A 22,089-nucleotide genomic window follows, 5' to 3' on the forward strand; every position below is an offset into this window, starting at 1 on the left:
TGCATCTTCCTCGTTCTTGTACAATCTAGTATCGATAGTTGCACAGTCCCAAATGTTTACTACACAGGCTGGAATATCCCTAGCCGCACAACTAGAAACCCACAACCCAACCTGGCTGACTAAAAGGCCATCCGGTAGTTTCAGGTACCTCTGAGGAACCAGAGTGATGGGCACTATGCACCACTTTCCAAAGTAGGGAAGTATGCAGAGATAGAGAAGTAAAAACAAAAAGCCAGCACCAAATGTGCACTTCAGCACTAAACAAACATTCCAAACTGTACTTATAAAAATTTTGAGATTTTTGGCAAAAAATTGCAATTTCTTGAGCTGCCTCGCCACGTCACGGCAAATCTCATTTGAGGCAGTCCTACACTAAAATATTTTTATAAAATGTGCCATACGGCCTCACATATGAATAGTAGAACTGCTCTTAGCAGCACTCACCTGGTCTATTTCAATCCCGTACCCATGACTGAGTCATGGCTGTGGGTGGGGCAGGTTGAAATAGACCAGGTGAGTGCTGCTAAGAGCAGTTCTACTATTCATATGTGAGGCCGTATGGCACATTTTATAAAAATATTTTAGTGTAGGACTGCCTCAAATGAGATTTGCCGTGACGTGGCGAGGCAGCTCAAGAAATTGCAATTTTTTGCCAAAAATCTCAAAATTTTTTATAATAAGTACAGTTTGGAATGTTTAGTGCTGAAGTTCACATTTGGTGCTGGCTTTTTGTTTTTTCTTCATTGAATTGGTCGGTGGTTGACCTCCACCTTGCTATGCACCCCAATTTGGGATGTATTCCATCTGTCTAGATTTTGGCAGTTGGTGACTGTTCACATTAAGTCATCAGGCCTTGTCCACAGGCTGTTTACTTCATGCAGCATTTGCTTGGACCTGTCCCGCCCACAGCCATGACTCAGTCATGGGTACGAGATTGAAATAGACCAGGTGAGTGCTGCTAAGAGCAGTTCTACTATTCATATGTGAGGCCGTATGGCACATTTTATAAAAATATTTTAGTGTAGGACTGCCTCAAATGAGATTTGCCGTGACGTGGCGAGACAGCTCAAGAAATTGCAATTTTTAGCCAAAAATCTCAAATTTTTTTTATAATAAGTACAGTTTGGAATGTTTAGTGCTGAAGTGCTAGCCCAGTTTCGTTGACCCGAGGCGTACAGAAGATGGCAGGGGAGAGATGTGAGGAGTTTGTCATGACACCACCTGTGGTATGCAGCCAGGGAATGGGCCGCCGCTGCTATCGCCGTCCTCTAAGGCAGATAGTAGTTGCAATCAGGGATGGTATCGCTCTCCACAGGTAGAATGGGCCCCGGGAAGGATGGTGAGGGGAGTAGTAATGACGTCGGGGAGCAGCAGAGTGTGTAATAAAGAGTCAGAATTTATGGCTGCGGTTCCACGTTGTTTACTCATTTTTGTATGATGCCGCTCACCCAGGTAATACCGGTCACTTGCTATGAATGTGTGTATATAGTAGGTGGTTGTCTCATATTAGAGAATGGGTAAAATTGAAAAGTGCTCATATAAAACAAGCAACCTAACAAATTTCATTTTTTATTTTTTTCTTTACTTTTGCTCTGCAAAAGGTTTTTTTTATTTCTATTTTATTGTGTACAGCTCTTTGCCAAGGTTTTACCACCTCAGAAGTGTGATCACGCTTGCTATACAGCTTGCAAGCAGTAATCACTGGATGTATCCAGCCTCTGTGTCCCTGCGTTTCTCCCTTGCTGCAGAAGATAAGCTACCTAGCAGAAATGGAGAATGCACAGTTTGGCTAGGCCGCCGGACCAGTGGCGTGGCTTAGCTAGGCCGCCAGACCAGTGGCGTGGCTAGGCCGCCGGACCAGTGGCGTGGCTTGGCTAGGCCGCCGGACCAGTGGCGTGGCTTGGCCGCCAACCCAAACTATCAATCTTCATAAGCACATGGCTTTCCAGTATGCAGAGAAACCGAGTGCCTCTTTAGAATTACTTCTTTAAAGCACCGCTCTAGCAATTTGTTGTTTTATTTTTTTCAGCGCTGTAGTGGCGCTTTAAAATGTAAGCCCCCTGTCCCATATGTTATTCTTACCCGGTAACTTCACCTTTTTTTGGCACCACTCCAGTTCTGCGGCACCAGCTTATGTCCGTAACTTGTGTTTTACTGTCAGTCAGAAGTTACCTCAGAAGTGCTTATTGTAACTCTATGAAAGCCAGAATGAAGCTCCTATAGAGTTGTACTGATTTGTGACCTCCAGCGTGAAACATTGGAGCAGCCGGTAGGTCACAAGTCACTAAAGGCTGACGGGGAAGACTCTGGAAACAGATGAAGATGATGGTAGGTGAGCATAAGACAGAGGGCAAGGGACTTACATTTAAAGCACCACTGACTAAAAAAATAAATAAAATTATTTCCACAATTTCTTCTGAGCCATTCCTTTCAAGTCTTGATGTAAAACTTTAACTGGGTCACTACCGAACAAGTCACTTTCCCCCACAAGTAAAGCCATAGAAAACGGTCAGACCTTTCAATCCCATTTAATAAATTGTCTAATCTACATAATTTTAAACCAGCAAAAAATAAAAAATCATATTGCACCTTAGTTAAACATATGTAGTAGACATGAGTGTTTTGCCGTTTAGTTTTGGCACAGATAAATGGTACAGAATTTATATAAAATGTTTATTGTAGCATTGGTGCAAGGACTGTAAAATTACTAAATGTAACAATGTCACCAATCTCATCCCAATGTAGTGTATTATCTGTAATAGTAAAGTATTAGTACAAACCTTGCATAAAACACATAGGTTATACAATAAAAAGAGTTACAGATTTATCCCTGGTGAGGTTTTGTCTGTCACAGCTTCCAATTACCCAGAAATCACTCAATGGTTACAATGCATTTGACCTGTCAAGACGGTCATTGTGACTCTTTGGTTTTCTTGTCGGATTATATATGCATTATGTAGTGTAACCAGGCTGACGTTATCAAATCAGCAGGAGAAAGGCGAAATAAACCACTGCTAATCCCAAACAATATACATCTCTGGCAAAAATTAAGAGACCACTGCACATTTTTATAAAAAAAAAATCATTTTCTCTACATGTCTGGCAGCCATTCCATTCCGGTGTCCGTTGAATTCCAACCAGAGTACAGACCGGCATAGGGTTAAAGCGACTCTCCATTGACCGGGATGACTGTCATCCTATTCGAATGTCACTCAGCAACCGAAGGATGACATCAAGTGACTTACAAAAGGAATAGCAATTGGGGTGAAGTGCACGGCCAGAACAGTTTGTAACAGGCTCCTAGAGGCAGGGCTCAAGTCATGTAAAGCTAGAAAAAAAGCCTTTCCTCAATGAAAAGCAAAGGAGAGCCAGGCTGAAGTTTGCCAAAGACCATAAGGATTGGGCCATAGAGGACTGGAGTAAGGTAATCTTCTCTGATGAGTCTAATTTTCAGCTTTGCCCAGCACCTGGTCGTCTACTGGTTAGACGAAGACCTGGAGTGGCGTATAAGCCACAGTGTCTTGCACCCACTGTGAAATTTGGTGGAGGACCAGTGATGATCTGGGCATGCTTCAGCAAGGCTGGAATTGCGCAGATTAAACTTTGCAAAGGACGTATGAATCAAGTGGCATACAAAGTTATCCTGGAAAAACAGTTGCCTCTGTCTGCTCAGGCAATGTTCCCCAACTCTGAGGACTGGTTTTTCCAGCAGGACAATGTGCCCTGCCGCACAGCTAGGTCAATCAATGTGTGGATAAAGGACCACCACATCAAAACCCTGTCATAGCCTGCCCAATCTCCAGACCTGAACCCCATTGAAAACCTCTGGAATGTAATCAAGAGGAAGATGGATAGTCACAAGCCATCAAACAAAGAACTGCTTACATTTTTGCACCAGGAGTGGCATAAAGTCACCCAAAAGCAGTGCGAAAGACTGGTGGAAAGCATGCCAAGACGCATGAAAGCTGTGATAAAAAAAAATCATGGTTTTGTGATACTACCTTTTATTTTTTTTCTTCCTTTGCAAGATTTACAGTTACATTGACAAACAAATCAATCTCATGTATGCTGATGTTTACTATTTGACCATGGAATTGACTGTTTAATTTTTTTGTTATGTTTAAAAATTTGAATAAAAAAAAAAAAAAAAATGATGTTTAAAAAAAAAAAAAAAAAAAAATATCATGGTTATTCCACACAATTTTGATTTCTGAACTCTTCCTGAGGAAAAACATTATTAGTATTGTTTCTAAATGATTATGAACTTGTTCTCTTTGCATTATTTGAGGTGTGAAAGCCATGCATGGTTTTGTCATTTTGACCATTTCTCAATTTCAGAAAATAAATACAAAAAATGTTTTGCTTTTAACCCCTTAACGACCCATGACGTACTAGATACGTCATGGATCGTGTTCCGGTAAGCCCCGCCCCCTGCCGCCGGCAGGCGGCGGCGAGACGCGCACATATCAGCTGTTATCAACAGCTGATATGTGTGCCTGCTAGCCGCGGGTGGAATCGCTTCCACCCGCGGCCATTAACCCCTTACATTTTGCTGCCAAAGTCTTGGCAGCGATATGTATATGGGCGCCGCCATGACAGTGACTTACCCCGCCCCCGCCGGAAGTCACGTGACATGATCACGTGACTTTCGGCGGTTGCCATGGTAGCACAGGGTCATGTGATGACGCCTGTGGCTAACATGAGTCACTTCCTCTCAATGCCGGAATACAGCCGGCATTGAAAGTGAAGCAGCAAATCTGCAGTTCTCAGCTCTGTAGCTGAGATCTGCAGATTGTGCAAAGCGATCGGATTGCTGATCGCAATAGCCCCCTAGGGGGACTAGTAAAATAAAAAAAAAAAGTAAAAAAAAAGTTTTAAAAAATTAAAAAAAATAAAAAACCTAAAAGTTCAAATCACCCCCCTTTCACCCCATTGAAAATTAAAGGGTTAAAAAAATAAAAAATACACACATTTGGTATCGCCGCGTTCAGAAATGCCCGATCTATCAAAATATAAAATCAATGAATCTGATCAGTAAACGGCGTAGCGGCAAAAAAATTCCAAACGCCAAAATTACGTTTTTTGGTCGCCGCAAATTTTGCGCAAAATGCAATAACAGGCGATCAAAACGTAGCATCTGCGCAAAAATGGTACCGTTAAGAACGTCAGGTCAAGACGCAAAAAATAAGCCATCACTGAGCCTCAGATCCTGAAAAATGAGAACGCTACGGGTTTTGGAAAATGGCGCAAAACGTGCGCCACGTTTTTCGGACAAGCTTGTGAATTTTTTTTAACTCCTTAGATACAAGTAAACCTATACATGTTTGGTGTCTATAAACTCGCACCGACCTGAGGCATCATACCCACACATCAGTTTTACCATATAGTGAACACGGTGAATAAAATATCCCAAAAACTATTGTACAATCCCACTTTTTTTGCAATTTTTCCGCACTTGGAATTTTTTTGCCGTTTTCCAGTACACTATATGGTAAAACTTATGGTTTCATTTAAAAGTACAACTCGTCCCGCAAAAAAAAAGCCCTCATATGGCAAGATTGATGGAAAAATAAAAAAGTTACGCCTCTCGGAAGAAGGGGAGCAAAAAACAAAAACGCAAAAACGGAAAGTGCCCGGGGGCTGAAGGGGTTAAATTCGGAGACACATTGTCAGTAGTTTATAGAATAAAAGAACAATTTACATGTCACTCAAAAATATACATATAAAAGAGAAAAATCAGAGAAACTGACAATTTGGAAGTGGTCTCTTAATTTTTGCCAGAGCTGTATATCCAAACGTAACAAGCAGTCCAGCCGTAATCATACAGCATACAAACCTGGAGGGGCTAAAATATTTCCCTTCACCGTTTTCTTTCTTACCTGTCAGGAATGCAAAGAATTATAAATGTAACAGCAATACATTGTAATAATAATAGTACCTGAAAACACAAGGACGACTCATAAAAAGTAACAAAAAAGTTAAAATAATGAGGGATTTCACTTTTGATGTTTCCTGAGATAATTTCAACACTTCACAGTTCCCTTAGTGTTCTGTTGCTTGCATGTGTTGGTTCTCATTTTTCCCTTATCAGTAATATAGTAGACAAATATGAACAGGAGCAAAATAAAAGCCTGCATGAAGCAAGCATTTGAATGAGGGGTGTGCAAATGACACAAAAAATAAAAAAAATTATTCTATGGTCCCTGCCCTCAAACTATAAAATCAAGATGGGCAGTGGAGTACCTCACACTACCTGTAATCCAGTGCGACTCCGGAGCTGCTCCTTGGTGTTCCCCTCCCTTCTGGGACAACATTACATCACACATCAGGAGTGTGGCCTACTCTATGCCGCCTAGTAACAGCCGGCCCATGATAATAGCTTCCCTGCAGGCCGAGAGCATGGTTATCCCTATCACCCCCTGCTCTCAGACACAACAGAAGCCGCTATTATCAGGGGACCGGCTCTTACCAACAGCATGGAACAGGCCATGCCACTGATGTGTGATGTAACGTCCCAGGGGAAAGGGGGAACACCAAGGAGCAGCTGCAGCATCACACTGAATTACAGGTAGTGTCAGGATATGGAACAACACTGCACTGTACATCTATTATTTATAGATTATGAGGGCAGGGGCAGTAGAAGTATTTTTTTTATCATCTCCCTGGAGTACCCCTTTAATTTCACTGTTGTATTAAAGGAATACTTTGATATGTTGAGACTATACAAAATAGTGTTTGGCCAACAAATGTTCCCTGATCTATAGCCATGTATTTTCTCCATTGTCAGTCTGTATATTGGACTGTACTGATGACATCCAACTGCAGTCCGATGTTTTGCACACACTCATTGACCTCAATGGTTGCGCACCGTTTGATATACACTACCAGCTGCAGAGATTTCTTTCTCATGCCAACTCGGCATAAGGAAACAAAAGTGCAGGTCAGCCCTATAGTATAACATTGGAGCAAGTGCCATCTGATAAAACATCAGATTACACTCGTCCAAGTTATACACTATTATGAGCACACCCTAAAACAGATTCAACCGAAATGTTAAAATTCCGGGACACAGATACCCCTTAGTAAACTGTAAATATAAAAATATATATATTAAAAAGAAAAAAAAGATACTCTTGTGCTTAAATACGAAATTATATGTCAGTAACATCTTTCTCCTTATACAGTGGTCCCAAAAAGTGTTCTGTCTACATCCGAGTCTTCGAGGTCTTCGTCACTTTGAGCGTAGTCAGGATCACCCGGGAGGCCATTGCATTGTCCCACGTTGGGTAAACAAGGAATTCCTTCAGCTTCAGCCATAAGAGAAACTAAAGCATTTAACAGTGGTCGGCTGCGACACATTTGGGCCAGAAGTCGGCTGTGGTGTCGGAGGCGCTCCAGCTCCCGGTCCTTATCCTTGATGAAGGCCATCAACTTTTGCATTTCTTCTTCAGACTGTGCCAACCTCTTCTGAAATTCAGCAACGGCTCTGTAAAGAAATTGGAACAATCTGTATAACTTCATGACAAGATTACTCAATATTGATCTTTAAAGGCGGTGTTACATTAGACGATATATCGTGTGATCGCATGAGCGCACCCGCCCCCATCGTTTGTGCGTCACGGGCAATTTGTTGCCCGTGTCGCACAAAGTCGTTAACCCCTGTCACACACACTTACCTCTCTAACAATCTCGCTGTGGGCGGCGAACATCCTCTTCCTGAAGGGGGAGGGACGTTCGACGTCACACAGCGGCCGCCCAATAGAAGCGGAAGGGCCGAGATGAGCGGGACGTAACATCCCGCCCACCTCCTTCCTTCCTCATTGCCGGCGGGACGCAGGTAAGCTGCAGCAGTTAGTCATTCCCGAGGTGTCACACGTAGCGATATGTGCTGCCTCTGGAACGATGAACAACCGGCGCGCAGAAGGAGGAACGATTTTATGAAAATGAGCGACGTGTCAACAAGCAACGATAAGGTGAGTATTTTTGCTCGTTCACAGTCGCTCGTAGCTGTCACACGCTATGATATGTCAAACTATGCCGGATGTGCGTCACGGAATCCATGACCCCGACGGCATATCGCCCGATATATCGTAGCGTGTAACACCCCCCTAAGGCTACGTTCCCACGATTAATATTTGATGTTGTGTAGTTTCGCCATGACAAAAACACCGAGTGTTACAATTCCAGCAAAGTGAATGTGATTCATAGGAATCTCCTGCCCACTGCGCTTCTTTTTACGCAGTGTAAACTGACCTGCGGTGCAAGTTTCAAATCCGCAGCGTGTAAATTTCTCTTGCAGGTATCCTGAGTTTTCTGTGAAGATTTTGTCCCATAGATCTTCTTTAGACAAAGAAAATCCACAGGCAAAAACGAACAAATGCACACCAGTTTTGTGTGACTCTGAAATGCATTAACAAAAAAAAAAAAAAAAAAAAAGTGCAGGTAACTAACCTGCACCTAAAGCGGGCTTTACACGCAGCAATATCGCTAGCGTGCATACCCGCCCCTGTCGGTTGTGCGTCACGGGCAAATCGCTGCCCGTGGCGCACAACATCGCCTAGACCCGTCACACATACTTACCTGCCTAGTGACATCACTGTGGCCAGCGAACCGCCTCCTTTCTAAGGGGGAGGTGCGTTCAGCGTCACAGCAGCGTCACTAAGCAGCCGCCCAATAGAAGTGGAGGGGCAGAGATGAGCGGCCGTAACATCCTGCCCACCTCCTTCCTTCCTCATTGCCGGCAGCCGCAGGTACGGTGATGTTCCTCGTTCCTGTGGTGTCACACATAGCGATGTGTGCTGCTGCAGGAACAACGAATAACCTGCGCCCTGCAACAGCAACGATAATCGGGATAGGAATGACTGGACAACGATCAACGATATGGTGAGTATTTTTGATAGTTGACGGTCGTTCATGCGTTTCATACGGAACGACCTCGCTAACGAGGCCGGATGTGTGGCACGAATTCCGTGACCCCAACGACATCCCGTTAGCGATGTTGCGTGTAGAGCCCGCTTAAGAATCACATGTTTCGCCTTGCTTCTTCGGGGGGGGAAATGCACAAGTCAGAGTGGATAAACACAACGCCTGGACCTATCATGGTGGTCTAAGTTTATCAGAAGGTACAATTTAGTACCTAATATTACATCTTATATATACACTAGGAACCACTGGGCATAAATACTGGTGATGGATGGTCACTAGCATATGGTTTACACTATCTGATTGCTGTATGATCCCAGACTTTAGTTCCTCAGTGATTTCTGCTTAGTTACTTTTCAGCATCACGATTCTTTTAAGGCATCTTTTAACTTCTTGTATTATGGAAATGAATAGACTTTTATTTTATCATCTTTTTGAGTTCACTTTTTTTGGTTCTGAGATTTACCTACTCTCAGACGATATGGTTAGTCCTAGCAATAGGCCTTCAAGTTTAGTGAGAATATCTTATCTGGTTGATAATATTTACTTTTCTCCATCAGGATCCTAGTGCAAAAGTTAGTACACTGGTTTGGTAGTTGTTACTTTAGGCTCTGCCTTGGCACCAGGAATCTTAATAATTAAATAACTTTGTTCAGCATGGAAAGTACTTAAACTTTGCAAATAACTTTTTGGGATTTAGCTTCACTCCAAGAAAAAATAAATAAATAATAATATTAAAAAAAAATTCTAATAATACGCAAGTACGGTAAGTGGCTTTTACCCCTGCTTTTCCACAGACTGGTTGCCTACCTTCAAATGAACCTATATCAGAACATACATATTAGGAGTACAGATAATGGCAGTGACAGGATGAGCACCAATCTGCTCCTATGGAGTGTTCTGCATATCACATTTAGGCCTTGATTCCACTTTCGTTTTGCACGGACGAGTGCAATCTGATACAACATCAGATTGTACTCGCACACAGGGCTGTGGAGTCGGAGTCGTGGAGTCGGAGCTCATTTTGGTGGAGTCGGAGTCGGTATAAAATGCACAGACTCAGAATTCTAAAATATATAATAAATTGGGGACAGGAGTGCAATGCAGAATGTGCTGAATATTTTACTAAATAATAACATTTAGTATAATGCTTACATTTAATGTTTAATCTCTTTTTTATTGAAAATTTAAGGTTGGTTACAATAAGCAGGGCTGCAGACCAAGGCAAACCCCCAAATAGAGACAAAACAAAAAAAAAAAAACAAGAATGCAATGAAACATGAAAGGCTTTGCATGGTTGCAGCCATATACAGTTTGTTACAATAAAGAACATTTAACAACATTTATATCATTCTGTCTTGAACCATTATAAAAGTATAAAATCCATAAACTATACCATAAACAGCAAAGATTTACCATTCATACCATAGTTTAAGTGAAAAATTTATTGTAGTACAATGTGAACATCAGACATTTAATTATTTTTATGATACAATAATCAAGATATTTGGATAGAACATAAAATATACTTATTGGAATACAACTTTAGAACACAAAAAACTAATTGTAAATATGTAATACACTATGTAATATACAGTAGATTACATATATATCTTGTGTGTATTTACCTTGTGTGTAATTATATATATATATATATATATATATATATATATATATATATATATATATATATATATATATATATATATATATATATATATATATATACACACACACACACACACACATACATACACACACAAGATAAATACACACACAAGATATATATGTAATCTACTGTATATTACATAGTATATTACATATTTACAATTTATTACAGTTTTTTGTGTTCTAAAATTGTATCCAATAAATATATTTTATGTTCTATCCAAATATATTGATTATTGTATCATAAAAATAATTAAATGTCTGATATTCACATACACATGTTCATGTACCACAATTTATTTTTCACCTAACTATAAGCAGTATATGTAGGAGTCGGAGTCGGTGCAAGAGAAATTGAGGAGTCGGAGTCGAAGGTTTGGCTTACCGACTCCACAGCCCTGCGAGCACAAGTACAAAACTATAGGGCAGTATCCATCTGCGATTGATTTCTCATACCATATCGGCTTGAGAAATGAATAGCACCACAATGCGCTTGGCAGCGAATCGCGGCTCATGCACCCATAGAAGTCTATAGGAGCATGTGAAACAACGTACTGCACTGGCATGTCATCAGAGTGCAGTGCGATGTACGCAGACAGGCAGCAGAGGAGAGGGGGAGAAAGTGCTCCTTCCCCCCCAGCTGTGATGCAATCGCAAGATTGGATCACAGTCGAGTGAAACTCGGCTGTCGCTTGCAGCAGAGCAGGAGCATATCGTTATTAGCAAATCGGAAGCTATGTGTAAGTGTATTTATTGTGCTATACGTGAAACCATCAGAGCAATAGCCTATGGCTGGGGCCACACGAGGACTACTGCGATCCCCTTGCATGACACTCGCCTCGCGCTGGCAGTACAGCAGAGCAGAGTGTCATGCGAGTGTCCCTGCGACTGAGGTTCGATCGTGTGATCAGACCTCAGCTGCGGGGGGGGGGGGGGGGGTCAGAAGAGGGGCGGGCTGTCCCTGAATAGGGGCGGGCCGGATTTCACTTCCTCTCTCCTCCGTAGCCGGCTATTGCCATTCTTGCCGTGCACTCGTGGTACACCAGTGTACTGCGAGTGCAGTGCGATTTTTCTCTTGCCCCATAGACTTGAATGGGTGCGAGAGATAACAGGATCACATTACAGTCGCAGCATGTGGTGGCTGGTTTCTCGGTCCGATTATGGCTGAGAAAATAATCGCTCATGTGCGCTGACACACAGGCTAATATTGGTCCGAGTGGAATGCGATGTTTTATCACACTCCACTCACACCGATTTTCATGGTGTGTGGCTTAGGGTACTTTCACACTTGCGTTTATTTCCTTCCGTTACAATCCGCCCTTTTGGAAAACAGCGGAATCCGTTAACGGATTCCGCTGTTTCCCATAGACTTGTATGGGTGACGGATTGTACCAAAAGGACCTGCGTTGCTTCCGCTGGGCGACGCTCCGTTGCTTCCGCCCAGCGGGAGGAACGCAGCATGTAACGTTATTTTGAGCAGCGGAATCCTCTGGATTTTTTTTAAATCAAACTTTATTTTGGCTCGCGGTGGCCGAACGTTCAGCTGAGCGCCCGCCCGCTGGCATGCCTGGCCGCCGCCAAGTGACAGCGCTCAGCTGATCACCCGGCGGCCGGCTGCAGGGAGCGATCAGCTGATCGTTTACAATAGTCTGCCGCTGGTAAAACTGTAAAAAAAAAAAACAAAAAAAAAAAAAAAAACAAAACGAATTGCGTTTTGCAGCATCCGTTGCATCCATTGTGGCACTATATGCAACACATCCGTTGCATCCGTTACACAACGCAATGCAACGGATATCGTTCAACGCAAGTGTGAAAGTACCCTTAGGCCTAATGATCATACGTTCAGTATTCGGTCAGTATTCTACCTCAGTATTTGTTGTAAACAAAAACCAGGAATGGAACAATCAAAGGAACAGGATAATAGAAACACGGGCACACCACTGTTGGTTTTGGTTTCTAAATACTGATATAAAATACTGACCAAATCGTGAACGTGGCCTTACACTTATCAAAAATACATGATCTGGCTTTTTTTTTTTTTAAATTTTTATTCTTCACTGCAAAAATATTACGGCTGATTGAAAATTGCAAAAGGTTTTGTTTTCTTTTATCCTGCTCCTTCAAGGGCATGGCGGCATGGAAGTGTGACCAATTCCATAGCAAACAATGGACTTTGTTTTTGCATCAGTTTCCTCCAATCACTACATTGTTGAGAAGAAAAAAAAAAAAAAGAAATGACAACTGGATAAGTGGAAATGAGGCCTTGGTAAGGATAGGTGCACACACACACACACACACACACACACACACACACACTGAGTTTTTGGTGCAGAAATCTTCTCCATCAAAAAACACACCTTATGGTAGAAATATGCACCAAAAATGTGTGCATGTTTGGTGAGTTTTTTTTGTGTGAAATCAATGGCTGGAAGGGAGATAGATATCTAAAAAAGATGAGGAAAGACACAGGAGACATCAACGCTGCACCAAGAATTGACATGCTGCAGATTTTCTCTGCACCCAAAAGTGCATGGAAAAAAAAAAAGAGAATTTTGTTTACTTACCGTAAATTCTTTTTCTTATAGTTCCGACATGGGAGACCCAGACCATGGGTGTATAGCTAGCGACCTCCGGAGGACACACAAAGCACTACACTCAAACGTGTAGCTCCTCCCTCCGGGCTATATACACCCCCTGGATGACAATCTACCCAGTTCAGTGCAAAAGCTGAAGGAGGACATCCACCCATAAGTAGAGATAGAGTAAAACTCGGCAAAACCAGAACTCTGTCTACTAACAACAGCCGTGAAGCACACGGAACAAAAACTGCCAACAGGCAACAGGGAGGGAGCTGGGTCTCCCATGTCGGAACTATAAGAAAAAGAATTTACGGTAAGTAAACAAAATTCTCTTTTTCTTTATCGTTCCTTTATGGGAGACCCAGACCATGGGACGTTCCAAAGCAGTCCATGGGTGGGAAATAAACTAAACTGAGAAGTAGGCAAAACCTAACTTCACAAATGGGCGACAGCCGCCTGAAGGATGAGTCTGCCCAAGCTCGCATCTGCCGAAGCATGAGCATGCACTTGGTAGTGCTTAGAAAAAGTGTGCAGACTGGACCAAGTGGCAGCCTGACACACCTGCTGAGCCGTAGCCTGGTGCCTGAAAGCCCAGGAGGCACCGACAGCTCTGGTCGAGTGCGCCTTAATCCCCGACGGGGGAGGCACCTGAGAAGACTGGTAGGCATCGGATATGGCCGACCTAATCCAACGAGCTAGGGTCGGTTTAGAAGCCGAAAGGCCCTTGCGCTGACCCGTGGTTAGCACGAAAAGTGAGGTGCACCGCCGAAACACGGCGGTGCGAGACACATAGATGCGGAGCGCCCGCACCAAATCCAAGGTGTGCAACGCCTTCTCAAAGCGATGCACAGGGGCCGGACAAAGAGAGGGCAATGAAATGTCCTGGTTAAGGTGGAAGGAAGACACCACCTTAGGAAGAAAGTCCGGAGTCGGAGGAAGAACCACCTTGTCTTGGTGAAACACCAAAAAGGGGGATTCCGAAGAAAGCGCAGCCAAATCGGAAACTCTCCTGAGAGAAGTTATGGCTACTAGAAAGACGACTTTCTGTGAAAGTCTGGACAAAGGAACCTCCCTGAGAGGCTCAAAAGGGGGTTTCTGTAAGGCCGTGAGGACCAAATTAAGGTCCCAGGGATCCAAGGGTCGTCGGTAAGGAGGAATGATGTGAGATGCGCCCTGCATGAAGGTGCGCACCTGAGCCAGTCGAGCGATACGCCGCTGGAACAATACCGACAAAGCCGACACCTGTCCCTTAAGGGAATTGAGGGACAGACCCAACTGTAGACCTGACTGTAGAAAAGACAGGATGGTCGGCAAGGCGAACGGCCAAGGAGCATGGCCGGAAGAGCGACACCAGGACAGGAAAATTTTCCAAGTCCTATGATAAATCCTAGCCGAGGAAGACTTCCGAGCCTGAGTCATGGTGGAGATGACCTCAGAGGGAATGCCTGAAGCTGTCAGGATCCAGGACTCAAGAGCCACGCCGTCAATCTGAGAGCCGCAGAATTCTGGCGGAAGAACGGACCTTGAGAGAGAAGGTCTGGGCGGTCCGGGAGATGCCACGGGATCTCTACGGACAGGCGGAGCAAGTCTGGGTACCAGGCTCGCCTGGGCCAGTCCGGAGCAATGAGTATGACTCGACGGCCCTCCATTCGGATCTTGCGCAGAACCCTGGGCAAGAGCGCTAGAGGGGGAAACACATAGGCCAGACTGAACTGAGACCAATCCTGAACCAGTGCGTCTGCTGCGAAGGCTTGAGGATCGTGGGAGCGAGCCACGTAAACCGGAACCTTGTGGTTGTGCCGGGAAGCCATTAGATCTACTTCCGGAGTGCCCCACTTGCGGCAGATTGATCTGAACACTGACGGATGCAGGGCCCACTCGCCGCCGTCCACGGTTTGACGGCTGAGATAATCGGCCTCCCAGTTTTCCACGCCTGGGATGTGGACTGCGGATATGGTGGACTTTGAGTCCTCCGTCCACTGGAGGATTCGTTGAACCTCCAACATCGCCAGACGGCTGTGAGTTCCGCCCTGGTGATTGATGTAGGCAACCGCTGTCGCGTTGTCCGACTGAACCCGAATGTGCTTGCCCGCCAGTAGGTGGTGAAAGTCTAGAAGAGCTAGAAACACAGCTCTGATCTCCAGCACATTGATCGGGAGGGCTGATTCGGACGGAGTCCAAGTGCCCTGTGCTCGGTGATGGAGAAACACCGCTCCCCAACCGGAGAGACTGGCATCCGTGGTGAGAATCACCCAGGACGGAGTCAGGAAGGACCGCCCCTGTGACAGGGAGAGGGGCTGAAGCCACCACTGAAGGGAGTTCCTGGCCTGTGATGACAGAGCCACTAGCCTGTCCAAAGAAGAGATCCGCTTGTCCCAACAGCGGAGAATGTCCAGCTGCAAGGGACGCAGATGGAACTGGGCAAAGGGAACCGCTTCCATGGACGCCACCATCTGACCCAGCACCTGCATGAGGCGTCTGAGGGAATGACGGCGGTGCCTCAGCAGAGAGCGCACCGCCAGACGAAGGGACTGCTGTTTGACTAAGGGCAACTTGACAAGTGCCGGCAGAGTCTCGAATTGCATCCCTAGGTACAAGAGTACCTGGGTCGGGGTCAGAGTCGACTTGGGGAGGTTGACAAGCCACCCGAACTGAATTAGCGTGGCGACAGTGAGAGAGACACTCCGTTGGCAGTCTACACTGGATGAGGCCTTGACTAGAAGGTCGTCCAGGTAAGGAATCACTGCCAATCCCTGGAGGTGCAGGACAGCAACCACTGCTGCCATGACCTTGGTGAACACTCGGGGGGCCGTGGCTAAGCCAAAGGGAAGAGCCACGAACTGGAAATGTTCCTCTCCGATCGCAAAGCGTAGCCAACGCTGGTGTGAAACCGCAATAGGCACATGCAGATAGGCATCTCTGATGTCGATGGATGCGAGAAAATCTCCCTGGGTCATTGAGGCAATGACCGATCTTAGAGATTCCATGCGAAAGTGCCGCACCTGAACATGCTTGTTGAGAAGCTTGAGATCCAGGATGGGCCGGGAGGAACCGTCCTTTTTGGGAACTAGAAAGAGGTTTGAGTAGAAACCTCTGAACCGTTCCCGGGCGGGGACCTGAACAATTACACCGTTGGTCTGCAGGGATGCCACGGCCTGAGCGAAGGCGGCGGCTTTGGAGCAGGGGGGGGTGGACAGAAAAAATCTGTTTGGCGGGCTGGAAGAAAAAGGTATCCTGTAGCCGTGGGTGATGATATCCCGCACCCACTGATCGGAGACGTGTTGCAACCACACGTCGCCAAAGTGGGAGAGCCTGCCCCCGACCAAGGACGTTGCTGGCGCGGCCAGATAGTCACGAGGAGGCTGCCTTGGTGGCAGCGGCTCCTCCGGTCCTTTGAGGACGCGGCTTTGCGCGCCAGTTGGATTTACGATCCTTGGCGGTAGTGGACGAGACCGTGGGCTTAGAGGATGACCAGTTAGAGGAACGAAAGGAACGAAACCTCGATTGGTTCCTGCCCTGGGTAGGTTTCTTGGGTTTAGCTTGTGGCAAGGAAGTACTCTTCCCGCCAGTAGCCTCCTTAATTATGTCATCCAGCTGTTCCCCAAACAGCCGTGACCCAGTAAAAGGGAGACTCGCAAGGTACTTCTTAGAGGAAGCGTCCGCTTTCCACTCTCGAAGCCACAAGATCCTGCGGATCGCGAGGGAATTAGCGGAGGCCACTGCCGTGCGGTGAGCAGCTTCCAGGACGGCAGACATGGCGTAGGATGCAAAAGCTGAAGCTCGGGCGGTTAAAGCATCCATCTCAGGAATAGAGTCTCTGGAGAGGGAATGAATCTCCGCCAGAGAGGCAGAGATAGCCTTAAGAGCCCACACCGCCGCAAAAGACGGAGAGAAGGAGGCTCCTGCCGCCTCAAATACAGACTTAGCCAGAAGGTCAACCTGGCGGTCAGTGGGATCTTTAAGAGAAGTGCCGTCGGCCACCGCAACTACTGTGCGGGCTGAGATTCTGGACACTGGAGAGTCTACCTTTGGGGACTGGGCCCAGTCCTTAACCACCTCCGGTGGAAACGGGAAACGGTCATCTGAACTACGTTTCGGAAAACGTTTGTCAGGACAGGCCCTTGGCTTGTTAACAGTGGTCTGAAAGCTGGAGTGGTTAAAAAACAAACATACTCCTAGGCTTCTTAGGAGAGGTAAACTGGTGTACCTCTACCAGAGAGGGTTGATCCTCTGACTCCTGTGGGTTAAGGTTCAGTACGGAGTTAATGGACGCAATCAAGTCACTAACGTCCGCATCGCCCTCAGACAAGTCAATGGGGTACATAGAGGCAGAGTCTGAGCCCACAGTAAATGAATCATCCTCGCCCTGCACATCGGCTTGTGAATCAGAGCCGTGGGACGAGGAAGGAGGAGGGTCCGTGCGTCTCCGTTTGGGGGGACGGGGTCCAAGGACATGCTCTGAGGGCTCTGCAGAGCTCTGAGCAGCAGAGACACCCTGAGAGGGGGGCTGAGAGGGAGGCTGATGCATAGACAGCAGCGTCTGAGACAGCTGCCCCATGGAATCGGCAAACGACTTGGAAAGAGCCTGTGTAAAGGATGCTACCCAAGCCGGGGGTTCAGCCACCGGGACCGAAGCAGCCGGAGGGACCCCTGCGGAGGCTCCAGGCTGAGACACAACCATATTAGCACAGTTATCACAATGTGGGTACGTGCTAGGCTCTGGCAGAATTAGCTTGCAAGCAGTGCATATAGCATACATGTTTGCAGCCTTGCTCCTAGTGACAGACATGCTGCTGTGGAGGAAGCTCTGCAGCCAAAACACACTCCTGTAGAAAGCCTGAGTGTATAAAAATCCACAACCGTAGGTTGTGGCTTACCAGCCCTGTTCTCTGTGTGTCCTCTGGATTTCACCGCTCCCCTGTAAAGTGACAGCTTCCAAAAAGTATGCAGCAGTAGCATCCAGCGCTTCTCAGTGATAAAAACGCTGAGAAAATGGCGGTGGGAGAAGGAGGGGGGCGTGTATAAGCCCAGGAGCGGGAAAAAACAGAGGCCAGAGAGACACAGGGGGGTAGACAGAGGAGGGGACATCCCCCCAGAGGGGAGTGCCCTCCGCTCTGCTGGCCGGGCGGTGGGCGTCGCTGTATGCAAAACATACAGAAGAAGCCAAAAACGAAACTAGGCCCAAACTGAAGCCGGGGCCTAGATTTTAAAGTGCGGCCGACGAGCAGGCACCGTCGGCGCGGTTCTCATGGGAAATTCCCAGAACCGGCCGAAATTAACAGTAACGCTAAAGCACATACTGCCCCCATAATAAAAGTACCCGGGACCCCTGAAAAAACGTCTCAATACTTAGCTTTGAGACGCAGGGCCATGTCCCTGAATGGGGGTTAACGCTCCTTCCAGCAGGGACCAGACAGGGCTGTGGATGGAGCCGGCCTCCTGCAAGCAGAGAGGACCGTGGAGGCTCCCACTTCAAACAGAGCCTCGACAGAGGATGCGAAGGAGCTCGGCATGTGAAGGCTCCAGCCTTATTAAAATCAACCTTAACAGCACCCCGCAGAGTGGAGCGTGAAGGGACATGCCGGGAGTCCAGACTGGACCCGCTTTTCTTCCAAATCTTTAAAACATTAAAATAAAATTGAAAAAAATATGAGGAAATAAAAGTGTGTGTGATCCTCCTGGAACACAAAGCGTTGAACTGGGTAGATTGTCATCCAGGGGGTGTATATAGCCCGGAGGGAGGAGCTACACGTTTGAGTGTAGTGCTTTGTGTGTCCTCCGGAGGTCGCTAGCTATACACCCATGGTCTGGGTCTCCCATAAAGGAACGATAAAGAAATAAATAAATAACATGCACAACACTTCACAATGCTCATTGACTTTGCAGGGATAAAGTTAGACATCAGATTGCACCAAAAAAAATAACACATCATAACCTGCACCAAGCCTACAAGGCCTAAAGGCCACTTTACACACTGCGATATCGGTACCGATATCGCCATCGTGCGTACCCGCCCTCATCGGTTGTGCGACACGAGCCAATCGCTGCCCGTGTCGCACAACATTGCCCGGACCCGTCACACGGACTTACCTTCCCTGTGACGTCGCTGTGACCGGCGAACCGCCTCCTTTCTAAGAGGGGGGGTGTTCGTTCAGCGTCACAGCGACGTCACAGCAGCGTCACTGAACCGTAGCCCAATAGAAGCGGAGGGGTGGAGATAAGCGTGACGTAACATCCCGCCCACCTCCTTCCTTCCGCATAGCGGCCGGGACGCAGGTAAGGTGAGGTTCCTCGTTCCTGCGGTGTCACACGGAGCGATGTGTGCTGCCGCAGGAACGAGGAACAACCTCGTTACTGCTGCAGTAACGATATTTGAGAATGGACCCCCATGTCACCGATGAGCGATTTTGCGACGATGCAAAATCGCTCATAAGGGTCACACGCAACGGCATCGCTAAAGCGACCGGATGTGCGTCACAAAATACGTGACCCCAACGAGATCACTTGAGAGATGTCGCAGCGTGTAAAGCCCGCTTTAGGGTACGTGCGCACACTGCAGTTTTGTTTCTCCAGCGAAAAACGCACCTCTGGCTGAAACAAAACACATAAAAAACATGCATTTTTGCCGCTGCAGTTTTGTTTTGTTTTTTAACATTGTCAATGGCAAAACAAAGGAAAAACGCAGAAAAGAAGTGACATGCTGCTTTTTTCTGCAACCAAAACTGCAGGCAAAAAGAAGCAACGTGTGCACAGCCTTTCAGATATCTCAGTTTGCTGGGGAAGGTCATACCTGCAGTTTAGGACCACAAACTGCACCAAAAAAAGCAGCGTGTGACAAAGCCTTAAAGGGGTGGTTCACTGCTCAGAATTAGTGGCCACATTGATGTAAAACTCATAGGGAAGGCTTTTGTTAAATACATTGTGTAGTAAATTCTGCCTGTGAGAGGCGCTATTGCGGTCCACTCATCCCCATTAAGTGACCCCCCCTGGGCTCTGTGACCTCTGAGATCCAGTGATGTCGGGTCAACTCCCAGTTGACCTGACATCACAGAGGCCGGCCCCAGTCTTCCTGAGTGACTGGCTGTGGGCGGGGTTTTACCACTCAACACAGCCCAGCATCTCATGCGCTATCTCCTTCACTGCAGAGCGCCACAACCGAGAGTGATGCTGGGCTGTGACGAGCGGTGAAAGACTGCCCACAGCCCAGTCACTCAGGGAGACTGGGGCCGGCCTCAGTGGTGTCAGGTCAAGAGGAAGTTGACGTGACATCACCAGAGGTCACAAAGCACTGGGTGGGGGTCACTTCATGGGGATGAGCGGATGGCAATAGCGCCTCTCAGAGGCAGAATTTACTGCACAAGGTATTTGAGAAAAGCCTTCCCTAAGAGGTTTTCATGGATTCGGCCATTAATGCCGGGTAGTGGACAATCCCTTTAAGAGCACAGATTTGTAAAACCGTGGATAAAAATCGTCTCGTCTGAACGAGCCTTGAGGTACGGTAGCAGCTGTTGTACCGCGACACGGCAGCTCAGACCTCCGTGTGGCATCGGCCACCTCTAGGAATTCGGGACGTGGTATTACAGCACGCGGATTAGGGACATAGATCAGAGATAAAGCTGGTGGTGAGGAGAAGCCTCTGCAGATCTGGGCAGGGCATTACACCACTGACCTGTCTTTGGCACCAGCCATGTTCCTTATAGACGCCTGGTACTGCTCGTCCTTCCGGATCAGACTCTCGGCCTGCTCTCGCACCGTGCCCTCCAGCTCCGCCACGCGATGGTGTAATGCAGCCAGGTGAGCATTGGCTTCTTTAATCTGGATTGTGCTTAGAGCAGACATATTGGACTGTGAGCTTCTTAGGCCAGGCCTGTGGAGTGGGCACCTCCAGTAAGGATCAAGGTGACAGATCTGCTGCTGTCATTGTGAGGAGGCACTGGACTCAGAGCCTCGAGGTCAGCATAGATGGAGCACAGACCGAGCCAGTTACTGGTCAATAGAGTGCAAGCTCTGCAGCCCAGTGTGGACGGGAGCGCTGAGGTGTCCGCACCATACAGCAGGCTGCGGCGGGGGCACAATGGATGGCAATCAGCCTAAACCTGGCAATTACAGGACTAAAGAAAGCAGAAAAGTTAATATGTAACTTTCAGCAGCTGTCAATACAGGAAGCGTCTGTCCCGGGAGGTGATTGGATGAACACGAGGGGGCGGGCACGTGACGCTTATTGGCCAAGCGGAGCCTCCATAGAATACGCTGGAGTTAACTCTGTGCTGCCCAAGCCTCAGTATAGAGACTGTCCTCCCGCTCTATGCTCCCTGTATACCGAGCAGACTGCAGCAGGGGGAGACCGGGATAACCGGGCCTCAGTATAGAGACTGTCCTCCCGCTATATGCTCCCTGTATACCGGGCGGACTGCAGCAGCGGGAGATACCGGGATAACCGGGCCTCAGTATAGAGGCTGTCCTCCCGCTCTATGCTCCCTGTATACCGGGCGGACTGCAGCAGGGGGAGACCGGGATAACCGGGCCTCAGTATAGAGGCTGTCCTCCCGCTATATGCTCCCTGTATACCGGGCGGACTGCAGCAGCGGGAGATACCGGGATAACCGGGCCTCAGTATAGAGGCTGTGCGTCCGCTATATGCTCCCTGTATACCGGGCGGACTGCAGCAGCGGGAGATACCGGGATAACCGGGCCTCAGTATAGAGGCTGTCCTCCCGCTATATGCTCCCTGTATACCGGGCGGACTGCAGCAGGGGGAGATACCGGGATAACCGGGCCTCAGTATAGAGACTGTCCTCCCGCTATATGCTCCCTGTATACCGGGCGGACTGCAGCAGCGGGAGATACCGGGATAACCGGGCCTCAGTATAGAGACTGTCCTCCCGCTCTATGCTCCCTGTATACCGGGCGGACTGCAGCA

General features: G+C 47.2%; 1 protein-coding gene across 2 annotated transcripts; it reads right to left on the bottom strand.

The window, feature by feature from the left end:
• Positions 1-6,363: 6,363 nt before the first annotated feature.
• VMAC (vimentin type intermediate filament associated coiled-coil protein) lies at positions 6,364-21,312 on the bottom strand. Of its 2 annotated transcripts, none has more exons than XM_075322342.1 (2): positions 20,839-21,312; positions 6,364-7,486 (listed from the first exon to the last, which is right to left on the bottom strand). In XM_075322342.1, exons 1-2 carry the CDS (start codon positions 21,006-21,008, stop codon positions 7,177-7,179), a joined length of 480 nt encoding a protein of 159 aa, XP_075178457.1. In that variant the 5' UTR covers positions 21,009-21,312; the 3' UTR covers positions 6,364-7,176. The 2 variants fall into 2 exon arrangements, 1 of the variants encoding a protein (XP_075178457.1); XR_012725123.1 differs by lacking the exon at positions 20,839-21,312 and adding an exon at positions 13,155-14,606 and having other exon boundaries at positions 7,413-7,486.
• Between the last annotated feature and the right edge of the window lie 777 nt (positions 21,313-22,089).

The sequence above is a fragment of the Anomaloglossus baeobatrachus genome, chromosome 8 (assembly GCF_048569485.1).
Source record: "Anomaloglossus baeobatrachus isolate aAnoBae1 chromosome 8, aAnoBae1.hap1, whole genome shotgun sequence".
In the NCBI taxonomy this organism is placed as follows: Eukaryota; Metazoa; Chordata; class Amphibia; order Anura; family Aromobatidae; genus Anomaloglossus; species Anomaloglossus baeobatrachus.

What these genes read in the sequence shown, in the direction of transcription:
- VMAC (XM_075322342.1), bottom strand. Translation starts at nt 21,008, where the DNA reads ATGTCTGCTCTAAGCACAATCCAGATTAAAGAAGCCAATGCTCACCTG. An exon ending in ATGGCTGGTGCCAAAGACAG is followed by an intron (nt 7,487 to 20,838) that starts GTCAGTGGTGTA and finishes ATTTCTTTACAG; the next exon opens with AGCCGTTGCTGAATTTCAGA.